At 28.8% G+C, this 26,700-nt stretch overlaps 1 protein-coding gene across 6 annotated transcripts; it reads left to right on the top strand.

The window, feature by feature from the left end:
• Positions 1 to 15: 15 nt before the first annotated feature.
• On the top strand, positions 16 to 24,960 carry LOC105431126 (uncharacterized). Of its 6 annotated transcripts, XM_089084414.1 has the most exons (5): positions 9,167 to 10,600; positions 11,935 to 12,038; positions 13,152 to 13,225; positions 16,148 to 16,306; positions 17,955 to 18,584. In XM_089084414.1, exons 4-5 carry the CDS (start codon positions 16,183 to 16,185, stop codon positions 18,137 to 18,139), a joined length of 309 nt encoding a protein of 102 aa, XP_088940540.1. In that variant the 5' UTR covers positions 9,167 to 10,600; positions 11,935 to 12,038; positions 13,152 to 13,225; positions 16,148 to 16,182; the 3' UTR covers positions 18,140 to 18,584. The 6 variants fall into 6 exon arrangements, 4 of the variants coding, with proteins under 4 accessions (XP_088940542.1, XP_088940540.1, XP_088940541.1 ...); XM_089084415.1 differs by lacking the exon at positions 13,152 to 13,225; XR_016141214.1 differs by lacking the exon at positions 9,167 to 10,600 and adding an exon at positions 16 to 183 and having other exon boundaries at positions 11,935 to 16,306.
• Positions 24,961 to 26,700: the final 1,740 nt, after the last annotated feature.

Genomic DNA, 26,700 nt, shown 5'->3' on the forward strand with positions numbered 1-26,700 from the left:
TTCAACTTGAACGTAGGCGGTGGTGGTAGAGAAAGAGGAGGGAGGATAGTAAGAGAGAGCCGCTGGTTGCGCCCTCCCGTTTGCCAGCTGCGGAATCAGCTGGCTGATAAGAAGTGCTGTCAACGATAGCAACTTTATTCTTATCAATATCATCAGAAAATTTTGTTTTCGACAAGGAGTATCGTAAGTATATTTGATAAAATACCTTTTATCAAACAAAAACATCTTTTCTGAAATCCTCGGGTGTCGGAAAATAATCAATAAGCAGAATGAGTGATTTTAAAAATATATCTCCTCACAGAGATAAGATCACCAAATTGATAAGAAAATTAAACAAGTATACTGATTGTCTATCATTTTCATTAATAATACTATTTTTAATGTGATATAATAAACAAGGACAAAATGAGACAATAAATATGAGACTAAAACTTTGAAGTGGTTCTTTCAAATTATAACATATTTGCACATACATGTACATAAAAGACGATTTAATTGAATTATGTAATTGAACATATATGTAATCATGTCTTAATATAAGATTATATATATATATATATTTTTTTTTTTGCCATAATAGTATAATTATATTCTAGCTTATAATATTCTTAATAATAATTGTATTTATGTGTATAATAGAAAAATATTCTTATGTTGTTACATTTTTATTTACACTTTATTTTTATTTAAAAATTATCGGCATCAAAATGTCTCTATCGACTACAGATAATAAAGATAGCTAGATAAAGATATACTATTTGTGCGTAAATATGTGTATATAATCAATATATTTATATACTTTATTTATATAATCTTTTTAAAAAATAAATTCAAGATATTTTTAAATTGTAATAAATATAAATAATTCATATATAGTAGAAGAAAGCATTATGCCCCTTTATGCAAAGGATTACATTTATCTTCTTTGGAATGTGATATCTTAAAATCATAATATGGTACATCGTTACATAAGTACAAGAAAACGGATATTTTTTATAAATGTATAGTAAAATAGCTATTATTGTAATTCATAATATTCTTTGATATATATTTTGAGAATTTTATTTTTTAAATCTCAATTGCGTGTATATTATAACATAACAGAACTTAATATGTTTAAAATAGTAGCTTTTTCCTTTTTATTATATTGATATAAATGTATTTAATACAAATTTCTTCAAATTAATAAAACTATGAGATTTACCATAATTTTCGTAATAACAAGCTGAATAATATGAAAACGTCAATTAATATCTGCTTTACTGTCAGTTGGTTAAAATAAACGCATCGCAGTTCTTTATTTTAACACACAGAGGAAGCAACTGTACGGTTTTAGTATTGAAATAATGCGCATGATAATATATTGTACTCTTATGATTTAATATGATAATAATGTAACAATGTAAAACATCATCGCGATATGACAATTTTTGTAAGTTTCTATAAAAATTATAACATAAAGAAGAAATAAGGTTGAAACGTATACTACATTCCTAATAAAACGGAAATTTATTTTTTCTGAAAAGAGAAAAAAAAATATTAATATATTAAAACATTAATTATTCTTAATAAAAATTATAATTTTAATCATAAGGAAGGTAATAACTTTTAATCAATATAGAGAAACTAATAAACATATAGATGTTTTCAGGAAATTGAAAAAACAATACAACTGAATTTGTGCCAAAAATATATTTTATTATATATACTATATACTGCCATAGTACAAAATTGTGTTACTCAGAATGTACGAAATACAAAAGTATATGCAAAAGTATATACAAAAATATAGTTAAAATATTAATTTATATTTTACTATATTTTAATTTCTATCTTATTTTTTATATATTCTCTCTCTCTCTCTCTCGCTCTCTCTCTTTAAGCTATTAGCATGTTGTAAATATTATTAATTTGAAATTCCGAATTTAATTAATATTTTTTACACATTTTAATTCTTAATTTTATTTATTTTAAATTTTATTTTAACATTTTGATAAATATATGTGTTGATATTAATAAATTACAATAATATCTTTTTCTTTTTTTTAGAAGAATAATCTATTTAAAAAAATTACTGAATTAGACAAAATAAAATTTACTTAAAAAAAAAGATATATGTACCAGAACAATATTTTATAATTTTTTTATCAAATTTTACACACACACACACACACACACACACACACACCACATCTCACAAATATCTTGTAATATTTACAAATATTTTAATATCAGAAAGAGTAAGTGTATTTAGATTATCTACTAATTTTAATTAATTGTAGTCTTAGATAATAAGAAATTGCATTATCTTGCACACATATTTATAAATCATCATTATTATAACTATTATTTTAACTATTATTTTTTACTCTGATTTTTTTAATATTATTTTTGTGTTATTACATGTAATCTTGTTTAAATAAATTGTATTTCGATTTTTTTCAAGAAAAATTTCTTTTCTTATTGCATTGAAATGTTACGTATTTTCCAGAACTAACTTGGATAATATTTGACCATTTTAAGACCAAATTTCTCTTAACGAACGGCGGTCTTTCTACCGTTCTCAAACGGTCGTGATAATAATCAGAAGGTGAATATCATTCTTGTGGAACCCACGCGTTCTCTGTAGTGTAACCGACACGCGCACATAGAAATGTTCATTAAAATAATAAAAATCCGACTTTTTTTCGAAGCAAACGTGGTACCAGTCTCGGAACGCCCGCGGCTTGGTAAAAATAATGATCAGATATCGGGCGACTATCGATTAGAGAGACATTTAAATTTCACGCTTCATAGTAAACAATGAGAAGCCATCGATTTGTGATGTTAACGACTACGAGGAATGTTTTGTCGAAAGCAAAAATTAAATGATAATGACATTCTGTGCCGACGCGACGCGTATTACTTGCGGCCTAGATATTAAACATTAATTTTTTTTTATCCATTTTCAAACCTCAGTTCTTTTCTATTAATACTGATCAATAATACATTCTATTAAGTATTCATCGATAAATATATGCATGACGTCGAGCGTTTCAGCTAAATAAATTAGAACTTACTTTAGTCATTTTAATGCTATTAGATAGCAAATTAGGCATTTGATTTATTTCTTCATGTATATATTTCAGTGTTAACAATGTAAGGTATAGTGTAATAATACATAAATATACGTGTAATAACATAAATTTATTAAGTATAGATGTAGATTTGTCAAATTTGAATTCATGAGAATGCAATATGAATTTTGATTAAAAATTAATTAAAAAGTCGTTAAGGAATAATCTTATCGATTTGATATCTTAAACGTTAATTTCTATGGAAAATACGCAAATTGTACTTGTCGAATTATACTTATTTAAAGATTGAGTACAATTCAAAGACGTTAAAAAATGACGACTTAATTCTTTTATTAAAAAAAATGCAAAAGATGTAGTATTTTTTACTTGCGTCATGACATAATGAAGTCCGTTAGTAGCCATCGTGAGAAATCGTTGCAGCTGATATTCAGACGCGTTACCAATAATAATAAATCCTATTGGTCGTTAGGTCCTTGAATTCACATCGAGGGATCCCCTAATTCGATCTAACAACCTAACACCGTTAGCTTGTTAAATAAATGTCACACTGCGAAGGGTGTCTAGGGACTGGATACCGGACTTATGGTAGACCAACCCTCTAAAAATGGGACAACGCCCGCATTGTTCAAAATGGTGGACGTTGACAGTACAAATTACATATAGAACAATAATAAATAAGAGAAACGAGAAAAAAAGTTTCTGTGCTGCTGAAGATTTAATTGCATTTCATTGTTATAACTACATGCAGACTTTTTTAAGACAATTATATCAAGCGTAACTTAAAAGATAATAAAATTTTAAAAATGTATATCTGTAATTGTGTACCATATTAATATAGATAATGATTTAAAAATAGTAATTCTTAATATACATGTGTATTAAAATAAAAATATTACTTGTACATGTAAGTTAATTTTTTTTTAAATTGTATTATAACTCTTTTTTGAATTTCTTTAATGTTATTTTATCATCTTTCTACATTTTTTCTACAAATTACTTATTAATATGTGTATTATATAATATAATAGAGTACATTATTATTTTATATGTATACTTTTTCTATTTATTCCATTGCATTTATCTAATATTTTTTAGTATATAGAAAAAGTTCCATTTTTAACCGGAAGAAATATAGAGATAATCGTAGTTTTATCGTTGTATCGTATTTCTTTTTCTCCTTCTCTCTCTCTCTCTCTCTCTCTCTCTCTCATATCTTTAATGCTTATCGAGAATAATCTAAAAGCCGCTGACAGCTTTTTCATAGCTCGAAATAATGATGCAATGTTTTGTTAGTCACTGAAGATGCTTATCTGAAAAGATCATACATAGCGGCTGCCGTTAGCAGATGTTCGTTTCTCATACAAATGACAATCGAGACTTGAACTTGCGGCCTGTTTTTCGACTTGAGAATTTCTTAGCACACAATAATAATAACTATATTAATATTTAAAAAAAGTTTAATTGTTATAAATTTAATTGTTATGTTATATATGTGTGTGTTATATACGTATTATATACGTATTATGTTATATACGTGTCTGTTGTATTTTTATCTATCCAATATTTTAAAAAATTTTTCTCTTAGAGTATAATTACAACAATTTTTTGATATAAACGATAAAAATAATTTAAAGAATTTTTTTTAAATAGAATTTTTTGTCTCAATACATTTAAATCTGGACAGAGTAATTTTTTATAAAATTGAAAAGTATATTGAAATATTATAAATGGAATTATAAATATAAATGGAAATATACAATGTAACACATGATGATGAATTTTAAAACTACATATCGAACAATAAAATTAGAAATATTATCATTCTTCTCCTATCTCTCTCTTCCTCTCTTTCTTTCTTATTTTTTTTATTCTATATTATAAATTTTATAATATTTTATTCATTTATTAAAACTATAATAAAACATGTACATATAACTATTATGCAAATATTGTAAGTATCAAAAATGTTACATTTCTTAAAATCTTAGAAAACCTGATTGAATAATACCTGATAATTGATATTGTACAGTATCTTAGCATTATAATACAATATAATACTAGAAATTGAAAAGTTATAATACAATAATACTAGAAATTGAAAAGTTTGAAGATAATTAAAAACGTTATATTGAGCATAATATTGAACGTCAATCGAAGTTAAGATATAGGAGTGATGCAATTATCTTCATCCTTAAGGAGATCGTCTTAAAGAATGCAGAGTCACGATCTTCCTTGCCTTCAGTCATTAGAAACCATTATGTTATTACAAAGACAAATTATCTTCCTTTTAGACAAAATTAATAGTATATATATAATTATTTCGAGTAATAATTTGTGTGACTACAACTTTTAATGCAGCTTTTTAATTATTATTTGATTATAGTATATAGCATAATTTTATTTTATGAATATAATTATAAATATGTATATATATTTTTTATAACTGTATTCGTGAAATAAAATTACATTACATCTTATAAATTGCAAAATTAAAATATTTTAATTTTTCTGTGATCAGTTTTAAGTTAACCGAGAATTTTTATACATTGAAAAGTTAACTTTTAACATTGAAAAGTTAATTTTTTACATTGAAAAGTTACTTTTTAATAAAAAATATAAGAAAATTTACGGCAAATAATGAATCCTGTATACTTTAAAATCATATTTTCAATTTGCATTTAAAATAACATTGATGATTTTACTTTTTTTCCCTCAAATTGTGTTTCATTCAAAAGTCGCGGTTCATGAATTATCGTTAATTCTTTAACGTTCTTTTTTTCTAATATCACATCTTAATGGCCGCGACGGTTCTATACTACCTAGAGGCTATGCACATGGAAGATTGTGCGTTAAAAGAAAAATGCTAAAAAGAAGCGACGGTATTCGTCATTTCAACGGGCGGGGAATTTTACACTGCAACAATCCGTGAGAAGCGAGAAAATAATTGCAAGCTCCGTCGAAGCGAGATGGAGCAAAGGGGTAGTGCTTTGGTGAAGCTTTGAGCAGTTTTCTTCGTGACGCGGAGAAGACGAGGTATATGCTTTGTGGCAGAGAGAGAAAGAAAGAAAGAAAGAGGGGAGAGGAGAAAGAGAGAAAAAGAGGGAGGAGAGGGAGAGAGAAATCCAATTAAAAATATTACGCATTACCTAGCATTCAGTGAAGAGGCAGTTGCTGTTTAGAAGCTTGAGAAGCAAGTTTATTCAGTCTCGCCATATATATATATATATATATATATAAAATATAAAAAAATAATAAATATATTATATATAAATATATTATTTATATAATCTCTAAATATGTACACACACACACACACACACACACACACACACACACACACACACACACACACACACACACACACACACACACACACACACACACACACACACACACACACACACACATACACATATTTAGAAATTTCGAGATAGAAGAATGGAATACTTCACATACATAGGTACAGATATACGCATATTTTAAAAGTGAAAATTACATATATATATATATATATATATATATATATATATATATATATATATATTATAAATATCCAAATATTTGCAAGCAAGTTGACCAATTGCTTTTACTGACTGCGAGTGTGTTAATGGTATTGATATAAATATATATTTTTAACATATGTTTTTATGTGCACTTGATATAGAAAGTAGTAATAAGAACTGCAATAGGAATATTAATTAATTGTAATATAATTAATAAACTTTATAATTAAGTGACAGAATTAATAGAATTATGAAATTGAGAGAAGTATTCAAAGAAGTTGATTTTTAATTCTTACAATAATTTTTTTATAAAAAGAGAACTCATTTATAAGTTTGTTTAGGAATTACTATTATTTACGTTATGTACAAAGGTTATTAGGCTAAAACCGTGACAAATTGTCTATTCGCGTCTGAGAACCTCGGAAGTAAAATATCGTCATGGTTGTCGAGCGTGAGTCGGATCGATGGCTAGCGTCGATATTGAAGCTGACATGTTTTGAAACATATCCCTTTCATTGGTACCAGTTTCTGAATTTCTATTACGAGCGGTGTACATACTTCGGCCGGTTTCTTCCCACGTGTTTGCGTAGAAGGGATACGTATCATATTACACGGCATTTTGTGCACGACTCGCGACTACCGAAAGAAATTTTGACCGCGAGAAACTCGAGACACATTGAAGGATATCTAATCTTGATTCATGATGTCGAGATCACATCAATCGACAATCAATACAGAAGAATTATGCACGAATAAAGCTTCTGTGTTTGAAAAAAGTTCTGATTGTAGATTTTATTTTAAAAATATACTCGCGTGCTGTGAAATCATGCAATCATTCGAAATTACAAAAAAAAAATTATTGATATGATAGCTTTAAAATGCAATTTTATTTATAATGGCTAAATTATCAAAATATTTCAAATATTAAATATCAGCAAATAACTTGACTGAATTAAGTGAATTATTGAATTCTCAATGAATTGTACGAAACTAAAAATATATAAAATATATTTTAAAATGTGTATAAAAAATATTTTAAATATTATATCGTGTAACGTTTAATATTTTCATTTGCTTTAAGAGTTATAATTAAAAGTACTAGTACTTTTCCCTAACAGAAATTTTAGATGAAAACGCGTATTTTAACTGAAAAAATATATATTTATGAAATGTTTATCTTTTTGGTTATCGGTTTTATATTATCAAGCATTTTAAGCCATAGAGTAATGAAAACAATTTTAATTTTATAAAATGAATCTACATAATAGAGATGTCAGATCATTCAACAAAACAACCGACGACATGTTGAATGTCTAACATAATATAAGATCGTCGTAATATAATATGAGGTCGTGTGACCTGCTATATATCTCAAGACGCTTATTTAGATGTCTACGATGACATTACATATCCGGCTTCGGCTTTTGGATAAGTTAATTAAAATATACGTACATACACACACATATGTGTGTGTGTGTATATATATATATATATATATATATATATATATATATACAGCTTTCTGTTAGGTCCAAAACAATAGTGTTCACTACCAAACTTAATCAAAATAAAAACTATTGCAATGATATCCACTTTGAGCAAAGTGAATTTTCTGTTATTAAAAAAATTATGTTTGTCATAAACAAGAAAGTATTATAATTAAATATGAACGAATATTATAATCAAATTAATTATTAAATTAATTATTAATTATTAATTATTTAATTTTTTTTATTTATACAATATATAAGCTATATATAATACTTGATATTTTCTTATCTCAATGTATTTATTAAAAAATCGATTTGATACAGAAACATTAAAACATTTTTTGGAAAGAAGAAATTTATATTTTGAAATAGAAAATCTTGTTTTGTTTCGTTGTATTACTTTAATTTGACATTTATGTCTTTATTAATTTTAAACGCGTCTTTTTGTGACAAGCTGATGTTGATAAGAGTTTACAATATTACAATAATTATGCCTAAAAGTATAAAAGAGGTAATTGGTATTTATGTCGCTACTGAAAATAAGAGAGAGTCAGCAAGAATAAATGAATTTTATCTTGAAACATTTACATAAATCATATAAATAAGAAAATATTTCTTACTAGTACAAAATGAAAAAAAATTTAATAAAACTTGATTTATACATCTTATGTGTGATATTTTACAAATTTTATTTGAGCAACTATATGTATTAATTACTTTTGAATGTTCTATATGCATTTTATATGCATGTTTTATATGTATTATTTCTAGATAATAAAGATTCAAAATTATTTGCATAGTTAAAAAATCTTTATACATGTAAAATTTTAACAAATTATTTATACAAATTGCAACAATTGTACAAATTGTAACAATTTATATATAATTTATATAATTTATATAATTTTTCATTCAATTCAACTGTTGCAATTCAATATATTTGTCAAAAAAAAAAATTTTTTTAATGTTGGAAATATAAAACTGATCTATAAACATTGCTTATGAATCAATAATCGTAACTTTCTGAGATGCAAAATTACTATCTCGATGCTTTCTCTTATATTTGCATGCATGCGTATATCATTTTTGAAAGCGGAAAATAGTATGGGGTGTATATGACAGACTCATTTGCTTAAAATGAAAAAGCTGATATTACGAGTAGAATCGGGACATCAAAGTAGACTTTCTAATATGCAATCTTATCATGCAGTCTTATCATGCAAATAAAATAATAATCTCGGTTCTAATGAGATGATTGCCGCTTCTTGACAGTGCATTATAAGAAATTTGTTAGAGATTTCTTTTTTAAATAAATTTAAATTTAACGATTAATCTATTATTTGTTATTTATACTCTTCACACATAACGAAAAATCTTTTTGCAATGTTATCAAAATGAAACGTGAGCTGAATGATTAATAAATTTTTAAATTTCGATGTATATATGTGATGTATAATAGTTATACTTCAAGATAATTAGCATATGATAAAAGTGAATGAATTTAAATAGCTACAAATAGATATCGACGGACAATGATATATTCTTGTTCTTGAGAAGTTGAAAACCATCAAATTTAATCGTCTTTCTAGCTCAATTAACAGCTAACTAATCTTCAAATTTTTTTCTCTTCGATTTGTTATTACTTAAGGTGTAAAATCATTACTATCAAGATACGTTTCTAAAAAGATCGCTTTCGTTACTTGTAACAATTGCATCGTATCGCCAAATCGCGAAGATGAACGTGTAGAAGATGTAACGTGCAATCGAGATATCTTGTCTGTCCGCGGTGTAACTTAGTGTGTATATATATCTGTGTATTTTGCTCGTGCCGCTGCATACATTATCTCCACCTCCGCCCATCACTTTGCCATCCAGCTTTTTCCTTGCTCTCATCGCTATAGTCGTCCTTGTCGTTCTCATCGTTGTCGATCCTGTACCAACCCGCGCGAACGTCGTCGTGAACCCAGCGCGTTTCTCCTGGGCGCCCATGCGGAGACGAGCACAGAAAAATGCGCGTTATAAAGGGAAAAATTTTTCTTTGCCCTGTGATTGGCGGTTGCCGTGGCAACACCCGGGCCACCTCTGCTTCTAATTATTTCCAGACACTGAGAATCGAACGAGCTCTCCCACGAGTCGCGCTGGAATAGCCCGACATATACATTTTTCCATATCTCACGACCAACCCGTCGTCACCATCCAACAACCACCTTCGTTTCTTCATCTCTCTCTCTCTCTCTCTCTCTCTCTCTCTCTCTCTCTCTTTCTCTGTTTCTTTGCGCCATCCTCGTCTTCGAAGTGTGATTGTGATGATCGAAATACGAAGATAGCTTCTGCGTGAGGATACGTGCGCGATATGAGTGAGAAAGAGAAAAAAAAATAGAGAGGCAAGAGTAGAAGACGGTGAAAAAAGAAGAAGAAAAAAGAGGAAACGAATACCCGGAAGGATCCATCAATTCGTCTCATCAAGAATCAATATGATCCAAGGAAATTGTGATCCGGAAACTACTAATGACACAACGATTTTAACTAGGTAGCTACGATGCGAATTGATTTTTAAATGACATCAGATAGAATAATGATAATAATAACGATAACAACAACAATAATAACAATAAGTTTATAATTTATGCAATGACAAGAGTAGGTTATTATAAAAAAAATATTATTTATAAGATACATTTTAAAAGATATCAGTAATAATACTGTTTAAAAATCTAAACATAAATTATTTGATTTTTATTATAGCATTCATGTAATTAAACTAATTCTAAGTAAATAGATAATTTTTGTTTGGTACTGCAATTATTAATAATCAATCATTGATAATTAATTAACATTAAATTATTTTTTACATTCTAATAATCAGAATAATATAAATAACAATTGTTAATAAACATAAAATATTTTTACTTTAAAATAAGATGTTATTTATATAAGCAATTATTAATTAAAGTAAAGTAATTGTAATATATTTATAATATACATTTTATATCATTATGATATAAAATGTCTAATATCATTAAATAAAAATAATGTCATTGATAAAAATAGTAATTTATGATTAATTAAATCTATAAATTATTAACATCAATTTTTTGTAGTTTTTAATCAATATTTTATAAAACATTATTTTCTTTCCTGATTCTCTCATATTAAAAAAAAAAAAATGTGTGTGTGTGTGTGTGTGTGTGTGTGTGTGTGTGTGTGTGTGTGTGTGTGTGTAGTAACATAAAAATATAAATATGTGAATATTATTTGTTAAATGATTTTTTGTTTTTCTTATTTTGAATAGTTGCTATGAGAAAAGATTATGAAGAAAGGAAGATATTCTCATAAACTATTAATTTTATTATTATTAAGTTAAGAAAATCATTATTAGCTATTCGTTCAATGTTATCAAAGAGATAAGTAAAAACATAAGTTATTTATCTCAATATAGATTATAAAAATAATTAATTAAGAAATATTAAGATAGGAAGTAATATAAAGCATGAAAATGGAAAGCATTTAAGAAATACTTAAAGATGTTTAAGAATGTAACATCTTGGAAGTCAAGTTTGTGTCACTTGGGTAAATGTATTCTTTATCACGATGATGCGTTTCATGTCTAAATATTGAACGCATTTGTGACTTGTGACAAGTACGTCCGCCGTTAAAAATAATAACAGAAATTTTTTTTCCGCGAAGTGACAGTAATTATCATTGCCCATGTACGATACAAAATAAGCTCGTAACTCGCAGAGTTCGCAAATGACGGCACTCCGTTCGAAGCTCAGCAGCGAATTCGACGAGCATCCTACGGACGCAAACATACTTTCCGACTCGCGTTCGCAATTTACTTTGCACTTCCAATCTGCTTCTCAGGTACTGACGAGGTAAACACTCCCGGGAAGTAGAGGAACGAGGTGCAACAACAGGCTCGTTGTTTTCCTCGCTTGAAACTCCTGATGTGCCCATTTGGAGAAAGAGTAAGTCGAGAATACTGAAGAGAGAGAGAGGGGAAGAAGGAGAGGGGGAGAGAGAGAGAAAGAGAGAGATAGAGAGAGAGATAGAGAGAGAACGTGTGTGAAAAATGCAAGTTATGTATAATTGAGAAAATGAGAAAAAGTATAACGTTATAATAGTCAGTGGGTTGCAATTGCGATAGCCATTTCTCGAATTCAATGCGAACGAGAGCAATTTTATTGTTAATCACGCAGTATACTTTATAAACGCAAAAAACGATATCCAGGATATAATTTTTCTTCTTTTTCATACGAAAATATTGTACAAGTAATATGAATACATTGTTCTCGAAGAATGTATGTTTGTTTGAGCAACCACGTAATCCCTTCAAACTTACAGTCTTATCTCGAAAATATATATACGATATAAACGGGAAATGAGTTCTTTTAATCAATAAAAATTATTATATAACCAGATTACGGTTGTACATCAATCATTCTTCACCTGGAGATCATTTAAAAAAAAAAAAAAATTATCAACGAAAATATATGATTAAAGTATAGCTTTATATAATTTTGTATTAAAGACTGTGCATTTTTCAGCATTTGCCATTATTGTGCTTAGCTAATTATTAGTATTCTTTTTTTCGTTTATCTCTTTATTTTCGAAATAGTATGACAAAAGCGACAGGTATCGTCGTACAAGATGCAATTGAAAATTCTTACATTGTATCTTCTAAGGTTTGTATTTTCTAAGGTATACGAATGCGTAGCTAATTCATGTCATCATCTGATCGATAAAATGTCACTATCGACGACAAGCTTGTCAACTGACGCTTGAGGGATCGCGTGAAGAAATACGTTGTCACGCCGAATGAGATGAAGAATTTAAGATTTCAAAATATTCCACAAATATGATGGGTCAAATATCTCGGAACAAGAATGAATGATGAATGAATGGTGAACGAATCGATGAAAAAGAAGCAAATGTGAAAAGATGACAAATCGAAAAGGCTTTTATGGCTAGGACATATATAACCCGACTACATCTCATGTTTCAAAACTCTCAATTCTTTTACAAATTAGCTTATATAGTAGGGAAGCTTTGGACAAGCGTTATTATTGGATTATTTGCAGACTACCCGCGCATTTTTGTAATACTGATTTCAATTGATCGACAGAAGAGAGAAGTGCCTGAGTCAGGTAAAAAGGTAAGCTTGTCACGTAATCGTGAGTAGGCGATAAATAAGAGGATTCGCATTTTTGTTGATTTTTGAGTATATTTGTATTTTGGTAGAAATAAATTTGTTTTTTGCACATTTATCATAATAAATTTTTTTAATCAATGGTCAAAATCAACACACGCAAAATATTTGACATAATAGCGTTAATGATAGCAATAACGAAACTTTTACAACTTCTTTTAATAATATTATCTTGAATATCTGATAATTAAATTAAAGAATGATGATAAAAAAAGAAAGGAAAATACGTGTGAATTCTGTAAGGAAATTTCTAGAATTTTGCAGTAATGTGATAAATTATGAATCGTAGAGCAGGAATGCAATTTCACACAAATTGCATTTCAGAATATCGAGACTGATCGCAAATTCTGACGACATAAATCCACAACGAAATCACGTCTCCTTACTATAGTGCGACATATCTTGATAGGAAAATTGGGAAATTGAATTTTGTCGTTTCTCGTATCGCAAGGAAAAATAGCAAGGCCACTTTGAGGAATTTATCAGAATATTTTCTTATTGAAAACATTAATTTTTTATCACCAATTTAAGAATTTCAGAGAAAACATATTTTATATATTGTATACAATTGTCTCATCAACATTTTGTTAGATTGCAAATTGCAATTATTAAACTATAACGAATAATAATTTAAATAAATCTTACGTATACTTAAAATTTTTTACAGTTACAATTATTTATATTAATTATTTATATTAAAAAATTACTTATTCTTATACTTTACATTATACATACATCAATAATGACGTAAACATCACCAATTAATTCATTAGTTTACAAAGTAAATATTTTTCTATTCCTTTTAAATTTATGTTTAATATTACTTAAAAAAATCTGAATATGTGTGAAGTCGTAATTGATATCATAAAAATAATTAAAATCTCTATTTGTATACTAATATTATGCTTGTTGCGATTATGAACTGTATCATAGTATTATTACAATTATATCACAACTATATTACGTTTATTAGAAACAAAAGAGATGGTATTAAGAGCAACAAAATAACGCAAGTAAGAGAAATAATTTAAGGTATTATTTGTAATTTTATTTTTGGATTTATTTATCTTTAGAGCGGAGATAAACAAACATTCATCATTAAATGTTACGTTTGCTGATTATATATTTTATGAATAGAGAGAAAAGACAAAGATAATCAAGTGTTCGAGATGAATGAGTCACATGCCGACGGCTGACGAATGCCGTCGCATGTGATAAGTCTTAAAGTTTATTATTTGAACCGTATTATTAAATTCTTTCGATAAAACAAATAGGATTTAAGACATTTTGCTTAATCATTAAATTGCATATGGAGGCACATAAAACAAAAATTAAAATTAAATTAAACGTAAATTTTATGTACTGTTTACTAGAATATATTAGTTTTAATTTTGTTTATATATATATATATATATAAACAAAATCGAATATATATATATATATATATATATATAGTATATACATATTAATAAAATGGATTCACGACTATTTAATAATACATATGCGTGCGCACACACATAAATATACATTTATATAGACACAATTTGCAAAAGTACAATAACAGCAGCAGAATGACAAATATATTTATAAATTTCCTAAATTATTTAAAAGATTAATTATTTATTATTTTAAGTTCTTTATATCTTAAATAATTATAGCATATTAAAATATTATATAAATATTATATATTACAAAAAAATCTAAATGAGTCAAAACAAATAAAAATAATTATTTTTCTAAATAATAAATAATATTATTTTTCAATAGCAATACAATTAAGCATTAATAAATATTGTATATACTTATAGACTTTATATAATATTTTAGTTAAATATCAGGAGTAAATACAAATTTGAATAAGAATACAAATAAAGAATTTCTTCACTAGAGAAAAAAAAGAAGACATTGAATGATATCACTTAATACTTTTATATTGTTATAATATTTATCAAAAATCTCAAATGTGTAATAATTCCTTTTATTTATAATTAAAAAAATATTTATGCAAGAATATTTTCGGAAATATAATTAAAATTAAAGCTGTTTATTAATAGTCATTTCAAATAGTAAATATAGTAAAGTTTTACATAAATCTGTTTTATCATAACTTATATTAAATCAATAATTTATTCGCGAGCAGACTTATAACATAATAGAGATTGTATATTCTTAAGAGATTGTAATTATATAAAAGATCTAACACAATTATGTACAATGAATCTTATTTTTATTTTATTTATCTTTATGAAGATGTTACATAAAATAAATTTAAAGTATGTAACAATTATCATGTTAAAGATAAGAACGAATTTTTGTGAAAAAAATGAGACATAAAAATGCTATTTTTCTACTCAATTTCGAGATGTAAATAATTGAAAGTAGATAGAATGTTACTAAGCTTAGTCACATGTTAAGCGTAAATTTTCCAATATTTCTCGGCAACATCACACCTTTCTCCGATACAGAGAACGTTTCAGATTTTCATATTTACGACATATTCCATTATGTTTCCCGGAGTTCGAGTGGAGGCGTCCGCATTGAAATCCCAATGGACAAAAGTTGCGTGTCGTCGACGACATGTCCAAACATTGTCGAGAGCAGATGTCTCGTTCGCCTTTTTACTACCACGTCGCTCCATTCAGCAGCATGCTCGCGTTGTGCCAAAAGTTTTTGAAATACGCCAAAACGTGTTTTAGCATTTGTAGAAACTAACTGGCCGCTTTTTGCATCGACATTCTATTGTTTGTTTCCTTTATAAAAATTTTTTGAATAATTTTCGATTAATGTTTATTTTGATTTACATTTTCATGTATATCTCATTGTTAATATTCGCATAATTAATATTTAATTTTTTCTTGTGAAATTTAGATGTTTGAATCGTGAGAAAGTCCTACAAGATAAATATGGCGACACGAGTACAACAATCAGAGCGTGGAAACAAAGGAAACGAACATAAAAAACGAAACGTACCGATGGCAGCATCCTTGTATCAGGCGTCGATCAGCACTGCCCTCGTGATTCATCCAGGTATAGAAGGAAGAGATAAAGGGTGAGGAAGAGAGAACAAGGAGGAAGCGTATTAACGCCGTGTAAACGCCTGCGTAACCTGATGCCACGCACTGCTGGCAAAAAACTAAACGTAGAAAGAACAAGGCCGGCTGGAGGGCGCGATTGTAAACTATTTCGAAAAGCATGCATCTCGTACGGACCGTTTCCCCTCTTCCTTCCCTTCTCGCTCCTTCACCTTCTTACCACTCTGTCTCTCTCTCTCTCTCTCTCTCTCTCTCTCTCTCTCTCTCTCTCTCTCTCTCTCTCTCTTATTTAAATCCGCTTTCCTCCAGTTTCATCTCCGTTTATTCTTCCGTTTTTCTTCTCTTTTACCACACATTACGTTTCGCTCGCTCACCCGCTCTTCCTTCTTCGTCCGCGTCTCACTCTTTCCTTGTCTCTCTATCGCACGCGCACTTTGCGCGAATTAGTATTACGGTGGTGCCTCTCTCGAGGACAATTTCTTCATGCATGTATTTACGCGCGCTGCACATTTCCGCGCGCGTTCGTGCGTATTCGTGCGAGCTCGCACACACAGGCGGATGCGAATGCTAATGTGTGCACAAGAGGCAGAGACGGTGACCGTGTAAATTTCGACAAAGACGGTAGAACGTATATTCATGGTGGAACAGAAAAAGAGAGGAAGGATAAAGAGATGGGGGGAGGGGGAGGGCGAGGGGGGCAGGGGACGAGGGAAGGAAACAGGGATCGAGAAAGAAAGAGAAGAAAGAGATAAGAGGAATGGAAAGAAGGAGAGAGATAGAGAGAAAGAGGCAGGCTGCGTCCTGAGGCTACAGGCTGAGAAATCATTAAAAAAGTCCGAAAACAAAGGAGAAGGGGCGTGCCTGCTGCCAAGATGGCCGTGCCACTGGCGAAGGCAGGAGCTTTTAATTAATGCAAAAAAGTGCGGAGTGGGGCGGTAGAGATGACGACCAGCAGGGGTGACGGGAATCCACGAGAAGCACCTCCCGGTTTGGATTTTTGCGAATTCTCCTTCTGTTCTTAGCGTTATTTCGAATGTAATATCTGATATTTTTACATGTTATTTTTGATACAGAAGTCAAATAGGATTTTGGAAAAGTTCTATAATTATAAATAAAAAATCAAAAATTGCACAACTTTGATCATTTTTCGATATTTTCTCTATAGACTATATCATAATGGGATAGGTTTGAATTTTATTTGTGCATCAACTATTCAAAAGAGTTACCAATGATAGAGATATAAATAAATAGGATATAAATACATTTGTAATAACTTTGACTATACAGATTATAACAGTAGAGTTATGTACGATATTTAAAAAAAATTAAGAACAACTATTTTGAAAAAATAGAAAAGTTAAAAAATACAAAACTTAACTTTATTAAAATTTGTAATTATTCTAAAAAATCATAGATTTCAAAAGTTATGCATTTTTATGATAAAAACTTAATTAATCTTATACTTAAATTTAAATTTTATTCGATTAATAAATTTATATTTGAGCTATAAAGTAAATTTAATATATCTAAAAAAAAAATTTTAAGATATGTTAAAAATGGAACATTTTATTATGTAAATTTTTAAAATAAGATGGCATTTCCATAATTTAATATTTCAAGTTCTATTTTTCATGATGATGCAGAGGGAGAGTACGGAGAGTCTTTGGCGCTTGTGCAAGAATCAACATGGCAGAGAGAATGCGGATTACTATGGCGGCTTTTGGTTCTCTCTACTCCTCATCTTGTGAGAGCGAAGTCACCCTGCGCACCGTTGGAAAACTTGATTATCGGATTTAAATGTCAAATGGCAAGGACCGCGATTACTTAAGGATTCGAAACTATGTACGAGGATGGATGGGTGAACCTAAATCGCTTCTAAATAACAAGCTAACGAGCCGACTTACGAGGGAATTCTTCGTCTATGGTGAACGGCGATTTCGGCGACTCCGAGGATGTCGCGGACCAAATCATTTGCATAAAATCATCATAAATGATATTTGACTTTTATTCAAAAATTTTCTTCAAATGAATTTATCAAGAATTAATATGTTTCTGAATATAAAATTAAGTTTTTACGTTTTAACGTTTCTTAATGTTATTATAATTATTATAATATCGCTTAAAAACTTAGCTGAACTAAAATGCATTCCACTTTATATTCTACAATATGACTTAATTTAATAAATTTTGTAGAGAAAAAATAATTGTAAATACAACAAATAATTTTGAGCATAGAGAATAATATTAAATTACATCTGCGTAATAGAAAAAAATATAGATATAAAAATAACATATATCTGCGTATCGAATAAGATATAGTTCTTAATAATAACAAAACATATTGAAATATTTATCATTTTATACTTTTATTACAAATTATGTATCTATATACATTAATTCTGTACATTTTAACATACATAAATAATTTTATTGGACTTCTTCATCAAATTATATATTTTAATATACAAAATGTTAACATATAAAATATTTTGTTATAACAGTTTATTAGTTTAATTGAATATAAAATAATTCTTTCTTTGCTTAATTAACTGATTCAATTTGAATTTAAATTTAGATTGTGATTTTACAAAATAAAAATTGTAAAATTAAATATTTAAAAATATTATGATATTTATCTAAATTAATCTGTATATAATTATTATTTTTATTAAACCATTTTTTTGTTGCAACATGATATTTCAATGTGCTAATTATAAAATAAAAACAGATTCAAAATATATATTTTGTGAAAAGAATATAAAAGCATCAAAATCTCCAATTTAAGTTGCAAATTTTAATTATTTATTTCAAGTAATGAATAATTAATAATAAAATAATTAAAATAATAAGAATTACTAATTTAAGAAAGATAAAGATGTTGGTTTAATTTTTGATTATATAACAATCAAAAATGTCAGATAATTTAATTAGATAAAGTTAATTATTTTACGAATAGAAACAACTTTATATTATGTAAAAAGATCTTTTAAAATTGCTTCAGTAGTATTTATAATAAGATATTTATAATTTTTGGTTTTAATCTTTGGTCGCATTGATTTTTAACTTTCTTAAATGCTGGATGCTTTTATTTTATATAAATAAATATACATATATGTGTGTGTGTGTGTGTGTGTGTGTGTGTAAATATATATATATATATATGTGTGTGTGTGTGTATATGTTTATTTATTATTATTTTAAATTGACTGATTTTAAAAATTCCCATTAAATAATTTTATGTAACATTACTCATTAATATCCATACATTAAACAATGTTTACAATTATTGTTCGTCAAATGTTCAATGATATTATTGGTAGAGAATTTACGTCTTCTATAGGCGTTTCACTGTCCTCCATCTTTCTTTTTCTTCCGGAGCCGAACGTTCACCGAATTACGGGCTCTCGTTTTTGACTATTGACATACGAACAGGGGGGGGTTGCTTTACGTACCCATGTTCAATTATACGTGTGCCAAGGGGAGCGCAAAAGGGTAGTTAAGTTAGGGCTGTACCTAGACTGAAAGAGTCGCGACTGAAGGGTTGCCAGACCGGAGCCATTAGTAAAAAAATGTTTTTCGAGGGGTCCATTCGAATAACGTGATAACGTAAACTCTTTAAAAATATGGCGAAATGACGAGGGTTATAAAGTTATAAATGACTTACTGATCCAAATTGAAATCTTAATAAAGAAAGAGTGAAGCGTTATGGTTATATTATGGCTAGTAAACAAGACAAAATAAAAGATGATTTATCATTACGCGAAATAAAAAATAGTGAACAAAACCTACTATTAAATTTGAATAATTACTATGGTGGTTTCTTTCATGAAAAAGATTGTGACAAGTTTTTAAATTTAAATCCATATTTTTCAAGTTATATTCAAGTTTTAAATCTTTTCAAAAATTTGAAATCTTTAGAATCTTTTTAGAAGTCTTGGGCAATATCATAAATAAAACATTAAATATATCTTAAGGTCATTCATTTTTCAATGATTTCATTTTATATTCCTACCATTACTCTCTCAGTTTGTATAAAATCATAAGAATCGATTTAAGATAATATTTAAGGATGAATATTATATAAGGAAGATCTTATTTAAAAGAAAAAATTAGGAGATTATATCATGCATCTCTGGATAATATAGTTTAAAACACTAGAAATAAATCTTATCGTTAGCTTTAATAATTTTTGAATAAACAATTTATGTTACGATTTATCTGGATCAATTTTTGGATAATAATATAATATTCTGTAATAAATAATAATTTGATGTCGAGCTTTGATATCGCAAATAGTAATTTTAATATGTTTCTCAGGTAAGCATCATTATTTGGCTGACACGCGTGTGAAAGTAATAATGGCGCGCCTTTGCACTCGACATATGCGCATAAATCTATTATTAAAATTCATCGCTTTTACGTAGGTACCAGACTGACAACTTTATCTCAAACCCTACCAATGTACATATGGAGGCTCCGTGAACTCGAGAGCCGCATTAAAATCCGCGCCATCCATATGCCATCGCAACTCTAATCGCAGCTATTATCGTAACGGACGCGTTCACACTTTTACCTACCGTATGTTTACTTCTCTCCCTTCTCGGGATATTTCTCATTCCCCGCCGTTTGACAATGTTAATGTCGTAAACCAGACACTCAACTTTCAAAAAAAAAAAAAATCGACTGCAATAGCGTTTTTCTCATACGTTTACATTTATGCGCACGGAAAGCATCGATGATATTCTATATGATCGCAGAAGAAACGTAAATGATTGATTTATCAAACTTTTCTTTTATATTGAGAGTAAAGTTTTATTGTAAACATTTTTTAAATAGTTTCTTCTAAAATCAATTGTTTATTTAAGTTTACTATTATTAAGTTTACTAATTTTCTATTAAATTAATAAAAAAATATATTCTTTTTATATAAAAATTCTGATATATAATATTATATTTCATAAAATATTATATATCATAAAAGAAACATTTATATATCAATAAATCAATTAATTAATAAGTTCAATGATAAAATTCATAGATAATAATAATCATCATTATACTTAAAATAAATAATTTATTTAAATGTTTAAAGTAAATTAATTGATTTTGATAATGATTTTATTTTAATTTTAGTTATAATGTTTTATTTAACATACTCGAATCGATTTTAATTACACTACAAAGTTAATTACTTATATATAGAATAATTATTAGAAATAGATATAGAATTAGATTAGATATAAATATAGAAATTATGGAATAATTGTATATGATAATTACTAGATGATCATATTATGTCATGCAATTAAATATCTATTTGTATTATAAAATTAATAAACATGATATAAATTAATAATTTTTACCACATAATTTCTAATATATGAAGATATACTTTTAAATCATAAAAGATTTATGTAAAAGATTTATGTAATTGATATTTTACATAGTATTAAAGACAGTATTAGTGATAACAAAATTATTTGAAAAAAGAAATGTCTCGGCAAGAAAACCGAGAAAGCGCGAGAGTTTAGTTTGGATGAAGAAAGGAACGGAGGGCGTCTTCATTCGCGAGATATCGAAGAGTACAACACACAATTTTCTCCGGACCACTAGCCCGCTACAAAAGATGTCTTCTGCTCCTGACAAGCATTCAGTGAAAACCCTCCCTTCCGTGTGGTGGTGCGCGGGGAAAATTCGTGCGGAATCGAAAGGACATCGGCCGCAGGATATATACGCCGCCACGATAGTACCCTTAGTATCCACAGACGAGGATACGCGACAATAGTGAGGACGCAACGACTTTTCTGTATCGAACCTTTGACAATTCTAAACCAGTAATACCGGGTGTTCCATCGATATCGTCGCGTGTAACGTTCGATGAAGAATGTTTTCACTCGAATGTTTATTATAGTATTTAGGCTACATTCAGATATTCTCCGCAATGGACTTACTTGATGTAAGTCAGTGAAACTGTGGATGTGATGTAACTGTGGACTATTTCATCACTGTAAACATTTCTTATATTTTTTTTTTATTTTTCAGTATCAGCAATTTTTTAGTAACAAATTTTCCTTCTAATTATTATAACATAACAAAAGTAAAAAATAAATCATTAATTTAAAATTAGCTTTTTTTAATAAATAAACACACACACACACACACACACACACACACACACTGAATCTGTTTAATATATTCTACAACTGTGAAGCATTTGTACATTTCGATTTTTATTAGACACCCTGTATACTATTCCTGCTTTCATTTTATTTCCGTCTTTGTCATCATGCTTTCATTCGCGTAGATAGACTCTTCCGGAAAATTGCTGATCAAAATTTGAGCAATTTCTTAAATGGATTCTTTCTCAATGAGAAATCAAGCGGTTAATTAAAAAAGCCACTTGATCGATAAAATTTCTATTAAAAATATGAAACCTGTTTGATGTTAATCCAATTCGTAAAATTTAATGTCGTTTTGAAAATTAATGTATTTAGTCCGTTGTTTAAAATTAAGATATTTGTAGTTTTCTCATATCTTTCAAATGTCTTATTTGCATATTTACATAATGTTTAATATATTTGTATATTTTTTAATTATTACAATTCATTGCTTGAGTTTTCATAGAACATCTTTTTTCTTTAAAAATTTTTGTAATATGTATATATGTATATATATATATATATATATATATATATATATATATATATTTGTTTATATAATTTTCTACTCAAACTTTTTCAATTTCTATTTTTACGATAAAATAATATATTCAATAAATATGCTGTTATTTTTTTATTGAATCTTGTGGATTAAAGAGAGAGTATTTTTTAATAAAATATACATAATTTATCTTAAAATTATGTGTAAGGTAAAAATCAAAGTTTCGGTAGTTTAATCAAAATATTGTAAAGTTACACATTATATCGAAAAATGTTGCATTTTGTTCGACACATAAAAAAAAAAGATCAAAAGATGGAGGGGAAAAGAAGAAATCATAACGGCTTTATTGTTTGCAGGCAATGGTGCATACAGCCATTTTCTATCACGAGTTAGCTCGTTAGCGTTTAAACGTAATTGCATCACTCGTAACTACTGTGTCCCGAGGGTGGTCGAACTGCCTTACGAAGTCGCGTGAGTCATTTTGATTGGATCCAGAAATTAAGGGTGGCAAAATGGCGACCCTAAACGTGCTGATGAAAATGCCTTTGGCAACCAATCGACAATACTACTGGAATTGTACGTATTAATTTTATGTTTTCTATGATGAATGTTTTATATAATACTTTTGTCATAGATATATGTAAACTTTAAAAACAATTAATATCTTTTAAATCTTTATCAGAATTATTACGCAATTTTAGCAACAACTAGAATTAATTATATAAATTTAAAATTGTTTACTGAATATTTTTAAGAATTTATATAAAAGCTTTTAAAGCTGCAGAGAAAAATATATTTTACATTAATAGAAAATTTTTTTGTACAAAAACTTTTAAATTAAAAAGATGACATAAAAAATTCTAAATTTAATATAAATTTCATTGAAGATTGACTGAAGAATTGACTTAACATAGCCAATGACAAGCTTGAATGAGATAAAAAGCAAGGTGGATGTATAAGTATATACGTATATGTAGATAAATACACCCGAGATATCTTGATATTTTATCTCATTTGATTATCGAACCAACTTTATCAAATTTATTATCAATTTTTGGTGAACGGCAATTTTATCCCGACGCACCCCGTCTCTTTGGTCACCCACTCTTTTTCGAAGTAGGGTAACTCCATTTCTGTCTCCAGTCGGCCGGAAGTCTTGCGCAAATGGCTGCTCAACCATTTCCGCACGAGGAAGAAATCAAATGAACGTACGATAGATGCTATAAGGGAAACCGAAGGGATCGGCAGGGATTTCAGGATAATGTGCCTAAAGATAGGTAGCAAGAAGAGAGTAAAAGTCCCCTTCGGCACTCTCGGCGCACCCTTCTGACAATTTTACGGAATGTTTTATCATTTTTTTCTTACCTTCGTCGTCGATCATCTGCGAAAATTCGACAAATCGCATCAGAAATCATATTCGCATTGCAGCGCATCGGAGATGTCAATGCTAGATCGTTCATAATAAGATTATGTGGTCAAGTCATCAAATAATCTACTCTATTTACCCTCTTATAGCTTCGTATTAAATTTCCTTAAATCCATTATTTATAAATAATAAATTTTTTCAAATAATCATTCATATAGCTTGCTTATTTTTTACAAAAAAGCGAAAATGTATTTATATTTAATAAATAAATACATTTTCGTACTAAATAATGTACTATAAGGAACAAAATTTCTCACTATGTTTATATTTTAAACTAGCACATATTTGCTTTCAATAACAAATGTTATCATCCTTAATATTGAGAAAAGATTACTGAATTATTCAGTATAGTCTTGTATTTTATTATTCAAATTGTAAATAATAAAATTAAAAATGTAATCATTAAATTAATCGATAAAATATAATTCTTTGCTCGTTATCCTTGACATACTTATTTGTAGATTTACACGTAGAACAATTTCTATAAATGATAATATATATCTTCATCATGTTTCTCACATGTTGTCATCATCACAATAATTGCTACTATATTAATTACAAATACCTGTATATAACAACTTTCAAAGATAAATGTATTTCAAATATATAATGTATAATATTATACTGAAAAAAATAAAATAAAACATATCTCACGTGTGCAACACAAAAGCATATCTTACCTTACCTCGCACTTTAGCCGCACTTCTTAAGCTCTTGCTGGTGCAAACTATCAATCCTTTTCGGATTCCATACAACTACCATCTTTGAGAATCCTGAACACTATCTAGAACTCCTAGGAGAGTCTTCCTACGTTCCCTTGCTATCCCCCTTCACCGAAGATACGGCTCGCCATAAGAAGGGAACGAGAATGGAAATGGCCGATTCGCGTATACAGGTAAATAAGTGCACGCGTGAACGACACACGTGTACATCCGTGAAAGGGGTTGGTGTCAAGGGAGGAGAGTACCACGGATATAGATGGGGGGATGGGGAGAAAGAAGTGGGAGGAGAGGAATACCACGAACGACAGCCCCAACCGGGAATATTCATATTCCTATTCCTGATGTTGGCACAGCCTGCGGGCCAGACGTGTTCAGGGCCGTGACACTCCGCCCGTGGTGAAAAAAAAAAGAGTGAGTCGACAATGCAACCGGGGTTGCGATTTAAATGCACTCGGCGCCGATTGGCGGATGAGCAGGGTGGTGGGCGTGGCCCCGACGTTGCCTTATGATTTTATATGTAGTCTCTTGATAGCATAGCATTTCCCCTTCGCAGCCTCGCCACCGGTCCATCCATCCGCCGACGATGTTTCCCTCTAACCCCCTCTTTGGGTGTACCCTTAGCCCAACCACCCTTCCTTCTCCGCTTCTTCCTACTCTTCTGCAGTCCCCTTCCATCATCTGTTCTTTCGTTGCGCGAACCCCTCGTTGCAGCCTACATTTGGACGGATGCATAAAATGCATCCGTAGCTGCGAAGAGTCGTCCGCTTCGAGTATAACGTACATAATAGATCCAGAAACGCCTGGCATTCTCCGTTATCCGTCAAGCGGAGAAGGTGGTGGAGAGGAGTCCGATAAAATGGGAAAAATATTTTTCCAAGATGCGTACGTTCACGCATAGAACACGCGCGTCTTTATTGCACTCAGACTTTACTTACCCTCACTCTCCCCTGAGGAGCCCGGTCTTTCAGACTAAATGTGCAAACTCGAAATCCGTTTCCGCGTCTGTCATATCTTCTTCGAAGTTATTAACGTTAATGTTTTCAATCAAAATTAATATCTTATCTGCGATGGAGAACGTACAGGTTCGAACATTAAATCAATGTTAATCATGGCTGTACTTAAAAATGTACATTTTGCAAAAAGTCTCACATATAACAAGAACGAAAAACTGTTGCAAAAATTATTATTTAAGTACTCTGTATTCTATTCATTATTATTATAATAAAATTAAAGTTTAAAATTTTTCAATGCTAAAAAAGTAAAAGATTGATATGCTAAATAAATTTATAAATTTTGTATGACTCTCTAGGATATTATGATTATGGAGCAGTACAATAAATAAAATAAACAATTTTTAATTAAATTATAAAATGTTATTAGTTATATTTTATTAGCAATAACGATAAAAAAAATTAGGTTAATATTTTAGATCGTTTAAAACAATTTATACTTTAATTTACTCTAGGATCTATTATAATTCTCATATTTCAATACAAAAAATTTATAAATTTCTTCGTTCGTGTATACAATTAAGAAAATTTCTATAATACTAACAATGGAAAATATTTTCAGAAATTCATT

The sequence above is a fragment of the Pogonomyrmex barbatus genome, unplaced genomic scaffold (genome assembly GCF_055798465.1).
Source record: "Pogonomyrmex barbatus isolate J1 unplaced genomic scaffold, ASM5579846v1 scaffold9, whole genome shotgun sequence".
In the NCBI taxonomy this organism is placed as follows: Eukaryota; Metazoa; Arthropoda; class Insecta; order Hymenoptera; family Formicidae; genus Pogonomyrmex; species Pogonomyrmex barbatus.